This window comes from Podarcis bocagei (assembly GCF_964188305.1).
Source record: "Podarcis bocagei genome assembly, chromosome: 6".
NCBI lineage: Eukaryota > Metazoa > Chordata > Lepidosauria > Squamata > Lacertidae > Podarcis > Podarcis bocagei.
The window spans coordinates 27,156,711-27,171,861 of record NC_138130.1 but is presented as its reverse complement, the minus strand read 5'-3'; the positions used below and the strand labels follow the sequence as shown (position 1 = coordinate 27,171,861).

General features: G+C 41.6%; 1 protein-coding gene across 10 annotated transcripts in view; it reads right to left on the bottom strand.

The window, feature by feature from the left end:
* Positions 1-15,151, bottom strand: part of LOC308589312 (uncharacterized protein) — a 28,377-nt gene that overhangs the window by 10,831 nt on the left and 2,395 nt on the right. For 2 of the 10 annotated variants that reach the window (XM_081198356.1, XM_081198352.1), the window contains exons 2-7: positions 9,935-9,991; positions 7,437-7,538; positions 6,597-7,139; positions 5,288-5,365; positions 2,549-2,656; positions 385-468 (exon numbers count right to left, since the gene is read on the bottom strand). In XM_081198356.1, the coding sequence (XP_081054482.1) occupies positions 385-468; positions 2,549-2,656; positions 5,288-5,365; positions 6,597-7,139; positions 7,437-7,503 (880 nt within the window). In that variant the 5' untranslated portion in view covers positions 7,504-7,538; positions 9,935-9,991. Of the gene's footprint in view, positions 1-384; positions 469-2,548; positions 2,657-5,287; positions 5,366-6,596; positions 7,140-7,432; positions 7,539-9,934; positions 9,992-15,151 lie in introns of all 10 variants that reach the window. The other 8 variants (XM_081198357.1, XM_081198359.1, XM_081198354.1 and 5 more) reach the window with 8 other exon arrangements.

Below are 15,151 nucleotides of genomic sequence, written 5' to 3'. Positions count from 1 at the left end.
GAAGGCAAAGCATATTTCTATTTGACAATTTTTAAACTAAATTACATTCAGGAATAAATCTGAACTCAATCATATTTAGGGGAATATCTGACTCCACAATTATGAAACTCCCCACTGCCTATTTTTAACAAGTGAGCAATTTTAGAATTTAGCATTACTCCACCTCTTCAGAATTTTTGGTATCTAGACAGGGAATAAACCAATGATGACTACAGCATCCTCGTTTCAACAGTAGTAGTAGGCCTACCGGCCTTGCTGATTTTATTTCCTCCCACATACCAATAGCCCTTAATACCGTATGCAATATGGTACATCCCCATTGCTATGATTACCTCATTAATACGTACTGCAGTCTGTACAATTCAGTGAAACAATAAGAGTTACCTAGATGTTCCTGTAAATCCTGAAGAATATCTTCCATTACTGAAGACTGCAATTTCTCATTAGTGGATGGAGTCTCTTGCTTCACTGTTTTCAAAAAATATCAACAATTGAATTAATTGTCATTGCTACACTGGGAAGGTTCGGTGAGAAGGCAAATAATTAGTTGCACACAAATCAACTGGAACCAATCTTAACTGAGTATGCCATAACTATACCTGTTGCCAGTTTGACCAGAGGTTCTAAAGCAGGGGTGTGGTGGCCCTCCAGTTGTTGCTGGATTCGGTCTCCCTGGCCCAATGGCCACGAATTAGGGGAGCTGTAGTCCTGCAACATCTGGGCAGCCAGTAGTTCCTCATCCCTGACACAACAGCTTTAAAGAAGGAAAAGCTAGATTTGAATTCCTGCTCGTTCATGAAGCTTAACTTGCCAAGTTCTAGCCTTTGACAAGTCACAATCACACATAATTTTCCATCACTATTTCCCCCCCCCCCCGACATAGTTGATCATCATCTCCTTCACCTTGGTTTAGGCAAGTGACAAATTTCGATGCTTCATCATGCGGTTGTGGGGACAGAAGAGATTAGCAGTGCAATCATAAACATGTTTGCTTAGAAGTAAATCCCACTGAGTTTAATGAGGCTTAGTTCCTACCAAGTGTGTATAAGATTGCAGCATAAGGGGGTTCTTGGGAAGGCAACTGAGGGTCTGCAGCAGAGTAGGGGAGCCTGTGGTGATCCAGATGTTGTGGAGTGACAACTGCCATCAGCCCCAGAAAGTATGGCCAATGGTTCCCCACACCTGGTGTATAGCATACTATGGACTTCCTTGTCCCTGGTCAGAGGTCTTCCTGGTGTGACGGCCGAAAGCTCTGCTGCTACTGCTGATCCACTAATGGCTGGCTGCACACAGAGGGGTCAGGAACAAGGCATTTGAGGCGTGTGTGTGTGAGAGAGAGGCCATTGATCCAGAAGATCAAAAGCCTCCTTATTCCCCAAACAGACTGGAAAATATGCAGCAGCACCTGTTAAGTGTTGCTGCAGTCAATGGGAAGAAAAATATAAAAGAACAATAATGGGGAAAGTGGAGAAAATTGCCCCAACATTATCTGCATTAGCCAGTCCCTCTTGGAAGGGCTGTGGATACAGCAGTAGCTGTGGCCAGGAACATAGGGTTGCTCTGCCTGTACAAAGTAAACTAGAAATTGAGGCCTAAAGCCCATTATATAAGCTTACTGTCTTAATTTTTAAGCAACACATGAAGGGGACTGATAAGTCAGGAGTTATATTCAAGAAAGCAATATTTATTTCTGAGTTTTCTGGATTAATCTAACCTCTACGTTAGATTACTGCAACGTGCCACACGTGGGGCTGACTCTGCAGACGGTTAGGAGACTTGAGCTGGTGCAGAATTCAGCAGCCAGGTTGCTCACCGGGGCAAGATGGGTTGCGCATATAATGCCAATCCTGGCACGACTATACTGGCTGCCAATTAGTTTCTGGGCCCAATTCAGAGTGCTGGTTTTGCCCTATAAAGCCTTAAACAGCTCAGGCCCTGTGATCATTAGATGAAGGGCAATACAGTCATACCTTGGTTGTCCAACGCCTTGCGACTTGAACATTTTGGCTCCCGAACGCTGCAAACCTGGAAGTGAGTGGTCCGGTTTGCGAATGTTCTTTGGAACCCGAACGTCTGTTGTGGCTTCCGCAGCTTTCAGTTGAGTGTAGGAAGCTCCTGCAGCCAATTGGAAGCTGCGCCTTAGTTTTTGAATGTTTTCAGAAGTCGAATGCACTTCCAGAACAGATTCCATTCGAGAACCAAGGTACGACTGCATAGAAATGTAATTATTATTAATAAAAAAAATTTAAGTAATGATTTATCTGATCAGTCAAGTTCTTGCTTTGTAGGTGTGATACCATGTCCCCCCCCCTTAAAAAAATCCTTTGACCAGACCAAGACTGCAATGCTAATAACAACAATATCCCCAGAATTGTTCAGAGTGAAATCAATAATGTCAACGAGTCCACAGCTCTATTTCTATAATGAGATTCTGATAAGAATGCTTTGGGAAACCAATTTGAAATACATTAGTACAATTTTATCAAAGCTCTGCTAACCTTTAATTTTAGAAAGTTTTTTAAAGTAATGGAAGGCAAAAAATACATACCCCTTTCCATCTTCAGATCAGTTAGTATATTTTCTAGTTCTTCTACAGAAGTTTCTGTTTTTGTTGTCATTATGCTTTGTGAACCTTCATCTTTGAGTGCACTTGTTGCTGCAAGTTACAAAAAAACCTGACTGGTTTTGATAACGCAAAGCTATCTAATGCAAAACTATCCGACAAAATTTTGTAATTTGCTCTTCAGTGGTGGTAGAGGTTGAATTAACAGCAACAACTGATATGCCAAAGATTCGGGCACTTCAAAAACAAAACACAAAACTTCAAAAACAAAACACAAAATATCCTGCAATTATAGGTACTTATTTTATTGTGATCCTTATCCCTATTGTTGCAATGCACAGTTTTTGAATAATATGTTTGCAAACCGTAACTAGACTACAGCAGCCCTGTGGATGACCTCTGCAGTGATTATCTGCAAGACAGTGGATAAGAAAGCTACATAGAATAATAACTACGAGCATAGGTATTCTGTGGCTCCTGTGTATTAATTTTCTGTAAGAGCAAAATCATTCAGCAAAAGAAATGTATTAGGTTTACCAGCTCACAAAGAAATACTGCCACTTCTCTTACATGCACTTATGTGTCACAGGGTTGTCTGAAGGTTTGAAATGATAAGAGAAGTGTAACTTGGCCTGGGCAACTGACTAACTGCTAGGCTGAAATACACACTGCATAATGAAATATAAACTTGATCAGCTTGACAGTGTGGAGCTCTCAGAGAAGGTGGAATCAATTCCAGAGAAATGTCAGAAGCATTTTGCTGCTGACAGCTCAACACACAATACCATTTTTAGTTCTGAAAAATGTTAGTTCTACTACTAGCTCCCTTACTGGAGAGAAAATGGAACCATGGCTATGAGTGATTGCATGACTGCAGGGTCCTAGTCATTTATATAAATACTGAATGCACCACAGGACAGTGGAATTGTGTGCTACTACCATGCAAGCAGGGCTTTTTTTTCCCAGGCAGAATTTCCCGAAACTCAGTTCTGACATCTCCCAGGTGGGCGCCATTGTCATTTTAAGAGAACAAGGGAGGTGTTCATGGTGAGTTCTGGCACCTCTTTTTCTGGAAAAATAGCACTGCGTGCAAGTGGAGTGTTAGCGTATCCACACATTGTCCCAGTCCTAGAAATCCTTCCTCCTTCCATAGTGACTGTGTGTGGAAGCCCGTTTGCATTTACTATGGATTTTCAACGGTGGAGTGGAATGGGAGACAATAATTCTACTATTGCATCATGCATTCACTGACTATACAAGCAACTCCCATTTAAAGCACATCCAAATGACTGTGATTGCGCAAACACACATGGCGCCGAACCCAGAAGGAGCCCCAAAACATTACAAAAATGTCACAAAAAAGGACAGAATGGGGTGGGGGTGGAGCCCTCCACTGACGTGTGGGGGCAGCCCAACCCACCCAAAACAAAGATTGCCTGTACATATTTTGGCAGAGGTGTGAACATACTGTGCTTGCTTCTATACACAGTTTTCACTCAAGGGCACCACAGGCACACAAATATTTCCAATTCTTTTTCTATAATGTTTGTGAAAGGCCAGATCCTTATATCTCCACCCCTGGAGGGACAAATCTAGCAGGTGGGTGGGTTTGCCCACCTGTCAATCATTGTTGGGATTTGAAAGCACATGGTGGGGCTGTTTGAAAGCCCTCTCGCAAACAGTCTCAGGCTGCTCTTTGAACACTTGAGTGTAGAGAAATCCTAACATGGGAAGTGAGTCTCGAGAGTTGCACAAAAATGCCTCCAGTTTTGCTTAAACTATAAGCAGCTATAAGCAATGTTCATTATAGCTCTGCACCTCACATACTACTTGAGCTAAAAGGCTAAAACAGTTTAAACTGATAAGTTTTTTGGTTCCTTAGTAGTATCACTGTCTGAAAGCTCAAATCTATTTGATGTCATAGTTTTAATAGGACAATTCTACCATCATAAAATTGATCTATCAGTTAAATTTGTCTGTCACATTTCTTCCAGATGGGACAATATAATGCAGATTATCAAGTGCATTCTTTGCAGGAGGACCCACAGCCTGTCAAATTTGACCTTTAATTCAAGCTATTATGCCTTCTTGCAAAAATAAATCCAACATTTAAAACTTTCAATTCCTGGTGTGTTAGCACATAAGAGATACTCCACCCTTGAGATGAAGTAATAATGTAGTCACCCAAAGTACTGGTGTAACCAAGGCTGAAACTACATTATCTGGAAACAGAAGAGGAAAGTTCCTTAATAGTGAGATAGGGGCTGGAGTGGCAAGGGAGCATTTGCATCTGCAAAGTTAACAGCAGGTATAACTAGATTTCCAGCACTGGGTAACAAGTTGTTGTTTTTACACTTGAAACCATTATTTGCGGTATTTATAAGCCTGCCGTTCACAAAACAATCCCAGAGCGGGAACATATGTGATGTTTGAAAATCCCTTTCACATAGTAAGGTAAATCATGGAAAAGCAGCTCTGATCAAAAAACTTTGTGGTGCACTCTCATGTGCGCAAGGAACTCCTGGTCAAGGAAGTTTCGCCACTGACTTAAATGTGGGAGCCAGCACCACTAGCACCAAGAGGATTCACACAGACAGCTGCCCCCTCAACAGCGAAGTTATAAAACGTATCTGGAATTCTGTGCGCACACTGCCAAATTTCATACTCTTATTAAAAACAACAACCTTCAATTGGGTGGAGGGAGAAACATACGTATTTGCTAACCTTTTCGGTTAATATCTTCATAAACCAGAGACTGGCTTGCAGGTTTTTCCAAGTGGGCAGCTTTTACTAGCTTGAAAGCTGTGAATACACATATAGCAAGTTTCTTAAAATAGAGGGGAAACTTTTGGGACAGGATTCAGTCTTGCCTGCTTAGACTCTTCACACATCATAAAAAGCGTAGCAAGCACACATTTCAAGTCACATTATACACAGGAATTATTTCTGGGTCTACACGGTATCCAGGCCCAAGGTGTATGCAAAATATTCCTGAGCCCTCCACAGGTATTAACTGCATGAGAAGAGTTATGGACCCTGGTGTGTTGATTAGACACAAGTGTAATTTCCTGTATCAGGTGTTGATTTAGCTATGACTTTCAGGCTGCAATTCTATACACACTTACTTACTTGAGAGTAAGCCCCACTGAAGCCAAACCACATGGGCTCCAAACCCCATAGAAAGCCATTTGTGTGAAAGTTTTCCTGATACGGTTTAGGAGATCATAAGCACACCAGCCACTCCGAAAAAAACAGCAGTAAACTAAGTGGTAGTTCCTTTACACAGATGGCTTCCTATTCATTTTATGTTCCCGGTACAACCACACTACCAGTACAACGCAAGTCCCATTCCAAGGGATGGAATATACTTCTAAGCAATGCTGATTAGGGTTGCAGAATTCTCAGGATGGTATTGCATACCTGCCATATATAATAACAATCTTACAATTTATGTAAAGCTATTTCAAGTGTTCAAATCTTCACATACATTATCTCTGTAATCCTTACAATAGCCCTGTAAAGTAGGCAAGTATTCCTTTAATCACCACACTATTTAGGATCACCAAGTGAGCTCATGGCTGAGGTGAGATTTCAGTTTGGGATTTATTGGTTTGCAGCTCACCCTTAGTCACTATTCTCTCTAATAAAGATGAGAGCTTTTTCATGTGTGGTCCTATGAGATGCTGGTTTTAGAGAATTGAAATACTGTGGACTTGTAACGTTGAATATCATGAGCCATTCCTATCTACTGCATAGACAAAATGGCACCAGTCAATTCAACCTCTCAGCCTAAAACCACAAGATTGTTGTTAAAAAAGAAAGAATGACACAAGAACTGAGACATATGTTGCTCATATTAGAGGTGACAAAAAAGTATAGCACACGTGACCAATTGCATTTCACTTAATTTCATTCGGGTACATAATTGTTCTGCAAATTCTATGGCAACAACAATATACCGACACAACAGTATGAAAATTTGTTTCAGGGTGAACCCCTACATCTCACTGAAAGGAAAAATACTGTCTTTTACCTGTGAAAGGATGGTCTCTTTTACTGCCATCTGCAGTGGTCTTTCCATGATCAGGTAATATCAGGGCTGTTCTTCTCCCTTTTTCAGCAATATGCTTCACATTATTATCCACTGAACTGTTTACTACCACTTGCAAACCATTGCCTTTTAATACTACTGTATCAGTTTTAATGCCTTGGTTCATAATGTTGCTGGCTACAACATGAATTTCAGGGACTTCTCTTGAATCTTTTAAATTGTAAATGTCAATCTCAGTTCTGCTTGAATTGTCAGCGGAAAGGAATCTTACAGTGATATTAGTTGCTCTTACAGATTTGCCATCATTATTACCAGCATTTTTGTCCTGTTTCAAGCCAGGAAGCAAAGTTATTTCTTCTTCGGTTCCTGCACCCTTCACTTTATTAGGTCTCACTGGTGTGTCCACAAGGATATTTGGGGAAATCTTGTGCAGCTTGTAACCAATCAGTACTGTATAGCTATTGGGAAAAGGGATTTCTTGTGTTGTTAGACTACTAGGAGTTGCCTTCACTTTTACAGAGGATCCTGAAACAATATAGTTGATATGTTAACATTTTTAAGCAGGATATTCTGCACTACAAAACAGCCATGCAGACTACACAACCACACACTTTTCACACAACATCCCTTGGGACTATGACACTGAGCAAATTTGCTGAGATTCATAAATCTTGTTCCTCCAGATTAAAAGGGATAGGTATCCAAGTTAATATGTTGTAGATTAACGGTGAAAGTAGTGCTTGAGTGTTACTGAGATTAAATGCTGGCCTTCTCCATAGGAAGGTTAGTAAACACAAAATCCAACAACAGGGGACCACCTGCCTTTGACCACATTCAAGTGTACAGTTAATGATCTGTCCTGTTTCTCTGAGGGTTCATGTTCATGCATCAAATTCTTTTGGTGCAGAACTTGGATTCGGTGATCTGCAAATAAAATAATCTGCATGAATATACATGTGACAATATCCTAACCAAAAAACAAAACAAAACCCCAAACTTTTAAAATTGTTGTGCGGTGAGTAGCTGCGAGCCAGAAAATCTCCAATCTTTCAAATCTTTTTAATCAGCCATGAACTCACATGATGGCTGTAGGTAAGCTATGTCCCTTGAGCCTTTCCTGCCCTTGACTTAATTTGCAGCAACCCTATCATACAAGGCACGGAAGGGGAAGATGAGGCCCAGTGGTCATATTGGGTTCTCCAGGCCTGCCTATCTGGCCTTCAGGATTCTTCCCAGGATACACTCATCCCCAGATCATGTGCCTAACCAGCTGTACTGCATTCCTTCCTTGAGTGCCTTTTCCTGGCAGGGATGTGTCCTTGGAACTGTAAGAAATGCTTGGACGAGGAATGGAGATATATGTGAATGCAGAAACCTCTGACTCTTGTGTGGCTGGTGTATAGACTCCTGGACAAAAGGTAAAGGTAATTTCCATTTCTCCACCCACATGTTTCCATTTTCCACACGAGTGGCAAACAGTCCCCAGAAGTTTGCCCTTGTGAGGAATGTGGTTCCCCACACTTGTTATAAGGAACTTTCAGATAATGTATGTGAAGTACTCTGAACACTTAAAAAAAAAGTACTATACAAGTACCATTAATGACTGTCACTGAATTATGCTACGTGAGAAACAGCTTTAACAGCAAATGGCAAGCTTTTGTAGTATTTAAAAGAGGGTAGCAGAAATAACAACAATTGTTTAACGACAGCAAGCCGATACACTGTGCAGTGCGCACACATGACATGGTTCTTTCTTACGGAATTTAATAGTCGCAGCTCAGTCCTAAATGTATTTATTTAGACTCCAGTTCTACTAAGCTCAACGCAGCTCACTTCTGTGCAAATATGCCGAGGAGCCAAGCTTAAGTGGAAGTCAGTCTAGGCATTATAATATCCACTCATGACTTCTGCCATCCGGCTGCGGACTTTTGTTGCAAGTGGCTGACTTTTGTAGAGGCATCCGCAGCTGGCATGGAAGCTTGCCCACAATTTCTTGTAATTTATAAGCAAAACAACTCAGTCTTTTGAATTATTGTGCTCCTTAAAATGTGTTCTCAATGTTGTACACTTTGCCGTGGGATCTTTTGATAAAGGGCTGGATATAAATCGAATAAATAATTGTGAGGAGCCATGAGGCAAGCTAAACTGGACAGTAGAAATGTGTGTGGCAATTTGCCAAGTGCCTACAGTAACATGTGGCTTAGCCACACAGTGCACAGCACAAACAGCTTAAAACACGACCTGGCAAAGAAATGGCAAGCGTGGACACCAGGAATGCACAAAAGGGACCAGAACATACATACAAAATGTGATGCTCAATTGTGGTCCAGGAAGGGCTTTGTAAAATTAGGTTTCTGGAAGAGGAATAGAGAGGAGAAAATATGGAGGAGGCTAAGAACACAAGTTTGGATTTGATATCCCGCCTTTCACTCCCTTTAAGGAGTCTCAAAGCGGCTAACATTCTCCTTTCCCTTCCTCCCCCACAACAAACACTCTGTGAGGTGAGTGGGGCTGAGAGACTTCAAAGAAGTGTGACTGGCCCAAGGTCACCCAGCAGCTGCAGGTGGAGGAGCAGGGAATTGAACCAGGTTCACCAGATTACGAGACTACCGCTCTTAACCACTGCACCACACTGGCTCAGTGTGCTTGCTGGATCAGACCAAAGTTCTATCTTGTCCAGCATTCCTGTTTTGCACGGTAGCCACTCATATTCCTATGGGAAGCCCACAAGTAGGGAGTGAATCATACAGTTCAAGTTGAGGGATACCCCGAGGGTCATCTAGTCCAACCCCTGAATCTCAACATGTGGTTCCCCATCCAATTTGAAACCATGCTGGACCCTGCTTAGCTTTGCAATTGTGGTTATCAGTTTTATTGCTGCACCACTAGAAGGCAATGGCCTTTCCCCATGGTTGCTCCCCTGCCACTGTAATTCAGTGGCACACTGCCTCTGAACTTGGAGCTTCCACACAGCCATTGCAATTCGTAGTCCTTTGTGAGCGCATCCATTCCCCCTCCAAAAGCATGCCTAGAAAATGGGAGGGGGGGCATATGCAAGCAAACAAACCCAAAGACAAATAATAAGGAGTCAACATAAATGCATACTGTGAAAAACACTCTAATACACAGATAACTATTTTCAGATTATTTTGCATTTATGCCAAGTTTTGAGCCCTACTTTTCAGCTATAAGTGGTGGGCTAGAGTTCCACCGGAAATACAGAGATTAACATTTTGTACATCTTTATGCTTTGATATGTAATGCTTATTTATATGTTATTCACATGGGAATATAACACGTGATAGAGAGCTGCTACTTACCAAGTAATTTAATAATTTCTTTAAGATTATTTTTTGAATTTATTGAACTGTTCACATCTGCAAAAAATAATAATAAACAATTTCACAATGACATCAGTTATAAAGACTACATGCCGGAGTTCTTTTGAAATTGCCCATCTTCTCATCAGTTATCATGAACACCTTTAGGATACACCTACCAAAGTCAGTGAGCATAGGATCAATTATTTTGGGCTGGATTTCAAAATGATGAAAGCAAACTGAACAAATTTGTGTAGATACTGAACACATCCTAAATCAGCTGCTTCACACATTCAATCTACAACTGAACTACTTTTTCCATGCCACTGTAAAGTCCTGAAACTGAACTGGCACGGTATAATCCTAGGCCCAAATTCAGAGGCTGAGGCAAGTCTTCTAAGGTCTCAGGTTTGGAAGCAGATGCCGCTGGACTGCAACTCCCATAATCTCTGGCCGCTGACCATGTTGGGTGGGGCTGATGGGAAATGTAATCCAATGATATCTGGAAGGGTCACGGGTTGCCTGTCCCTGACCTAAGCCAAACACCACTCAGAAGAACAAAAGGATGGGAAGTTTCTATGGCTACATGCCAACAAGAGGTAAGTTAGAAAAGCAGGAGAATGTTTATTTTTTGGCTTAAACCCTTCAAGAGACACACGGCATATTCTCAAGGAGGGTCTTAGTTCCTGTATGAATTGTATTGAGAGGAGACAGCGAGGCACTATTTTAAATTAATTAGGTCAATGTAGTAAGTACAAAACTGAGCAACAAGCAAAGACAAGACTGAGTGAGAAAGTCAAGAAGTCACACTGAAAGACAATTAGAATTGCAAACTTAACCTTTGAATCTTTTCACAATGGGGGTTTCTTGAACTCATGAAGGTGGAAACAAATGGAGGATTTCACCCCTATAATGATCTAGCTTGGAATGCAGGGAAGAGGGCTAGGGAAATTGAAAGCCCAGGGGAAGAGAGAGAGAGATAACACGAAACAGCAAGATTAAACTGGGAACATCTAGTTGAGGAATTAAAACCAGACATGACTTTAAGTGTCTGGAATGCCTCTGCCACTAAGAAGATCTGACCCATCTTCACTGTTTGCTACTAGGGTGAGAGAACTAGCTATTTGCCTTCTCAGGAGCCAAACATGCTTTACACAGGAGAGGTATCATTTGCTCTCTTATGTTTTCTTCTGCTCTGCAGGTATTGCTGTTCTGCTAGTTGCCCGTGTTCTAAATGTTCTGCACTGCTACGCTTCAACGAACCGATTGATATGCGAACCTTTAAACTAGAGTGTGTTGTTGCTCTCTGTTTCAGTGGGAACTTGTGGCTCCTGTAACACCCTTCTGGAGGGCATCAGATTGTAGAGTTTGAACCATGGTGATGCTGAGGCCGTCACACCAAAGCTGCACCATTGCTCTCAGTCCACATTAGAAACAAGCCAGTTTGATATCTTAATTAACGTATACCACTGCTGCATAAAAGAGCTTTGAGTCTGCCCTTGGAACCAATGCTAATTCATATTTCAATGTTTTCTGTTTTCTAATAGTGAGCCGAAAGAAATAAGCATACACACCAAATGGCAATGACGCCTCTATATTACTACCTTCAACTCACTTAAAAAAAAAAAAAAAAGCCCACTAGTATCTGTTTCTAGCCCAAAATCCTGACTGGAGGTGTAGGAGGAATATATCACTGCTCACGTAGTTTGACTAAGGTCTATGGAACTGTTCATTCTAGCATGACCGACCATCCATCATTAGACCCATTCTGAATGCCACAACATATTCAAGAAGTATATGCATGAATCCAAAGTTCCAACACTAAACCAATGACAAAGCTGATTTTCAAATGGTCTTAATGACAGTCAATCTGCATACCAATTGACTCATTTACGCACATGATAACTGAGAACAATACAAGAAAAATATGTAAAAAGGTCTGTAATGGTGCATGACAATTGCTTCCAAGTATGCTGACCTTTGGTAAACGAAACAAACAAAAAGTACAGTGCTCTTTTGACGAGACATTAATGAGTGATTAAGAATGAGTACAGCTGCATCATATGAACACTCGGTTAAAAATATTCTTTTTGCATTCAGTGTCAGTCTCATAATTATGATGGAAAACACTGTGGAAGGAAGCAAGCGAGCCTATGCAGTGAAATATTTATATTTTTACAATAGCTATATGGTTTTCGACAACACTGTCAAATACCAGCTCACTTAATATTTTTCCAACTACTATTATTTATATGCAGACCCTATCATTACTATTACATGCTGGTACAGCAGTAGTTTAGTAAATTCTTACTTAATTTCCAATATCTACAGCCATTGCATGTTGCCTAGATATTCTAGAATGCTACCCTTTGAATTCATTTCCTAAAATAATTAACAGATAAAACCAACAGACAATCTGGATTTATTTTTAATGTGTGAAATTGATTGCAAATTAAAATATTAAAGCTACATACTTTTAAAACATTAAAACATTTTTAAAAAGACATGTATTCTGGTATTTTTGGGTGGTGAACCAGAGCTATGGTTCTCAAAACTGAAGATGAACTAAGGAGGTACAGGCAGCTTCTAGGACTAGCAGAAGGTACTGATTTCAGCAAGGCTTTCAACAAAGTCCTCCATGATATTCTGGAGGAGAAGCTGGTAAAATGTGAGCTAGATGGTGTTACTGTTAGGTGGATTTGCAGCTGGCTGACTGGACCTAAAAAGTGCTCACCTATGGTTCCTTGTCATCCTGGGGGAAAAGTGACAAATGAGGTGTCATCCTGCTGCAGGATTCTGTCCTGGGTCTAGTGTTGTTCAACATTGGATGAAGGAATTGAGGAGAGGCTCATCAAATCTGCAGGTGACACCAATCTAGTTGGGGTAGCTAATACTTCAGAAAATAAACTCGGGAATCAAGATGAATTTAACAGGTTGTAGAACTGGGCCAAAACTAAAAAAATGAATTTCAACAGGGACAAATATAAGGTTCTACACTTAAGTAAGAATGGTAAGATGCATAAATATAGGATGAGGAACACCTGGCTTTGCAGTAGTACAGTACACATGAAAAGGGTCTAGTTGTCTTAGTAGAGCAGAAGCTTAATATAAATCAACAGTGTGATGCAGCAGCAAAAAAGATAATACAACTATAGACTGCATCAACAAAAGTATAGTATCCAGAGAAAAGGAAGTAATAGTACCACTCTGTTCTGCCTTGGTCAGACCACACCTGGAGTACTGTGTCCAGTTCTGGGCAACACAGTTTTAAGAAGGATTTTGACAAGGTGGAACATGTGCAGAGGAGGGTGACCAAGATGATCAAGGGCCGGGAAACCAAGCCTTACGAGGAACAGTGGAGAGAGTTGCTTATGGAGAACAGAAGACTGAGCGGGGGCTAAGAGAGTGATCTTCAAATACCTGAAGGACTGTCATATGAATAATGGGGCAGGGGCAAGCTTGTTTTCTGCTTGTTTCCAGAGGGTAGGATTAGAACTAATTCAAATTACAAGAAAGGAGGTTCCAAATAAACACCAGAAAGAACTTTCTGATGGTAAGAACTGGAAAGGACTAACTCAGAATGGGGTGGACTCTTCTTCATTTTAGGTTTTTAAACAGGATGGATGGCCATCTGTCAGGGATACATTAGCTGTGATTTCTGCCTTGCAGCAGGTCAGACTAGGTGGTTCTTGGGGTTTGCTTCTAATTCTAGAATTTTCTGGTTCTGTTTATTATACCCAGTCCCAGCCCAGCCTTTGTGGTTCTGAATGGCTAAAAGGAGACATTCTGTTATGCCAACCTGCTCTCCTCTTGCACAATTAATGGAGCATAGACTGTGGCTCATAAAGACAGCTCCCCGTAGGCCATGCCCTCAAAGAGAGTCAAATATTTTAGGATCAAGTGGCATTCCTAAAAAGGGGGAACTAGCAAAGGGTAGGGTAGTGGCTAGCATATTAGCCTTCGGCTGGAGAGACCTGGGTTATAATCCCATATCATGGATCATGTGCCTGACCTCCAACTCTGCAAGCTTTAGAACAATGGCAAATACTGCTCCAGCAGATAATGTAATAACCTCTGTTGTTTCACTCCCCTGTACTCTAGTCTACACCACTGCATAGCCCGCTTAACTTGGAACGATACTGTCTGTTTCTCAAGAGAAAAATGCCGTTTGAGGCTCCCTAAGTATACCTGATTCACCATGTTGATCATACAGTCATCACAATTACAATGTGAAGAACCCTAATACAATGCACAAGGTATAAAGGACCTTGTACACCAGAAACCAAAGTCAAGTTCTGAGTGTATTCTACTTCCCATGTCTGAAGTAGTCTCTTCAGAATATAACCTCTCCTTACAAATCAGCTTAACACAGCACACCAGCAATAATATATTGTGACTGGCTGGGTACTTGACTACTCCCTGCTCTGCTTCTGCAGTCCAGGGCATGCAACAAAAATAGGTATGTCAAGCCTGTGACAAACACCATCATACATGGCTGGTGCACTGCATTCAGCTTGGTGAGTCACAAATTGTGGAGGCTGGTGTAAAATGACCATTAGAATAATAACCTTGAGACTAAAACCCCACAGAAGCTGATCAATAATGTGACAATAACCTCAACAGGACTGCCTCACCAGAGTGGTGCATGCTCTGGTTATCTCCCGCTTGGATTACTGCAATGCGCTCTACGTGGGGCTACCTTTGAAGGTGACCCGGAAACTACAACTAATCCAGAACGCGGCAGCTAGAGTGGTGACTGGGAGCGGCTGCAGAGACCACATAACACTGGTCTTGAAAGACCTACATTGGCTCCCAGTACGTTTCCGAGCACAATTCAAAGTGTTGGTGCTGACCTTTAAAGCCCTAAACGGCCTTGGTCCAGTATATCTGAAGGAGCGTCTCCACCCCCATTGTTCTACCCGGACACTGAGGTCCAGCACCGAGGGCCTTCTGGCGGTTCCCTCACTGCGAGAAGCCAAGTTACAGGGAACCAGGCAGAGGGCCTTCTCGGTAGTGGCGCCTTCCCTGTGGAACACCCTCCCACCAGATGTCAAAGAGAACAACTACTACCAGGCTTTTAGAAGACATCTGAAGGCAGCCCTGTTTTGGGAAGCTTTTTAATGTTTGATGTATTATAGTATTTTAATATTCTTTGGAAGCCGCCCAGAGTGGCTGGGGAAGCCCAGCCAGATGGGCGGGGTATAAATAATAAATTAT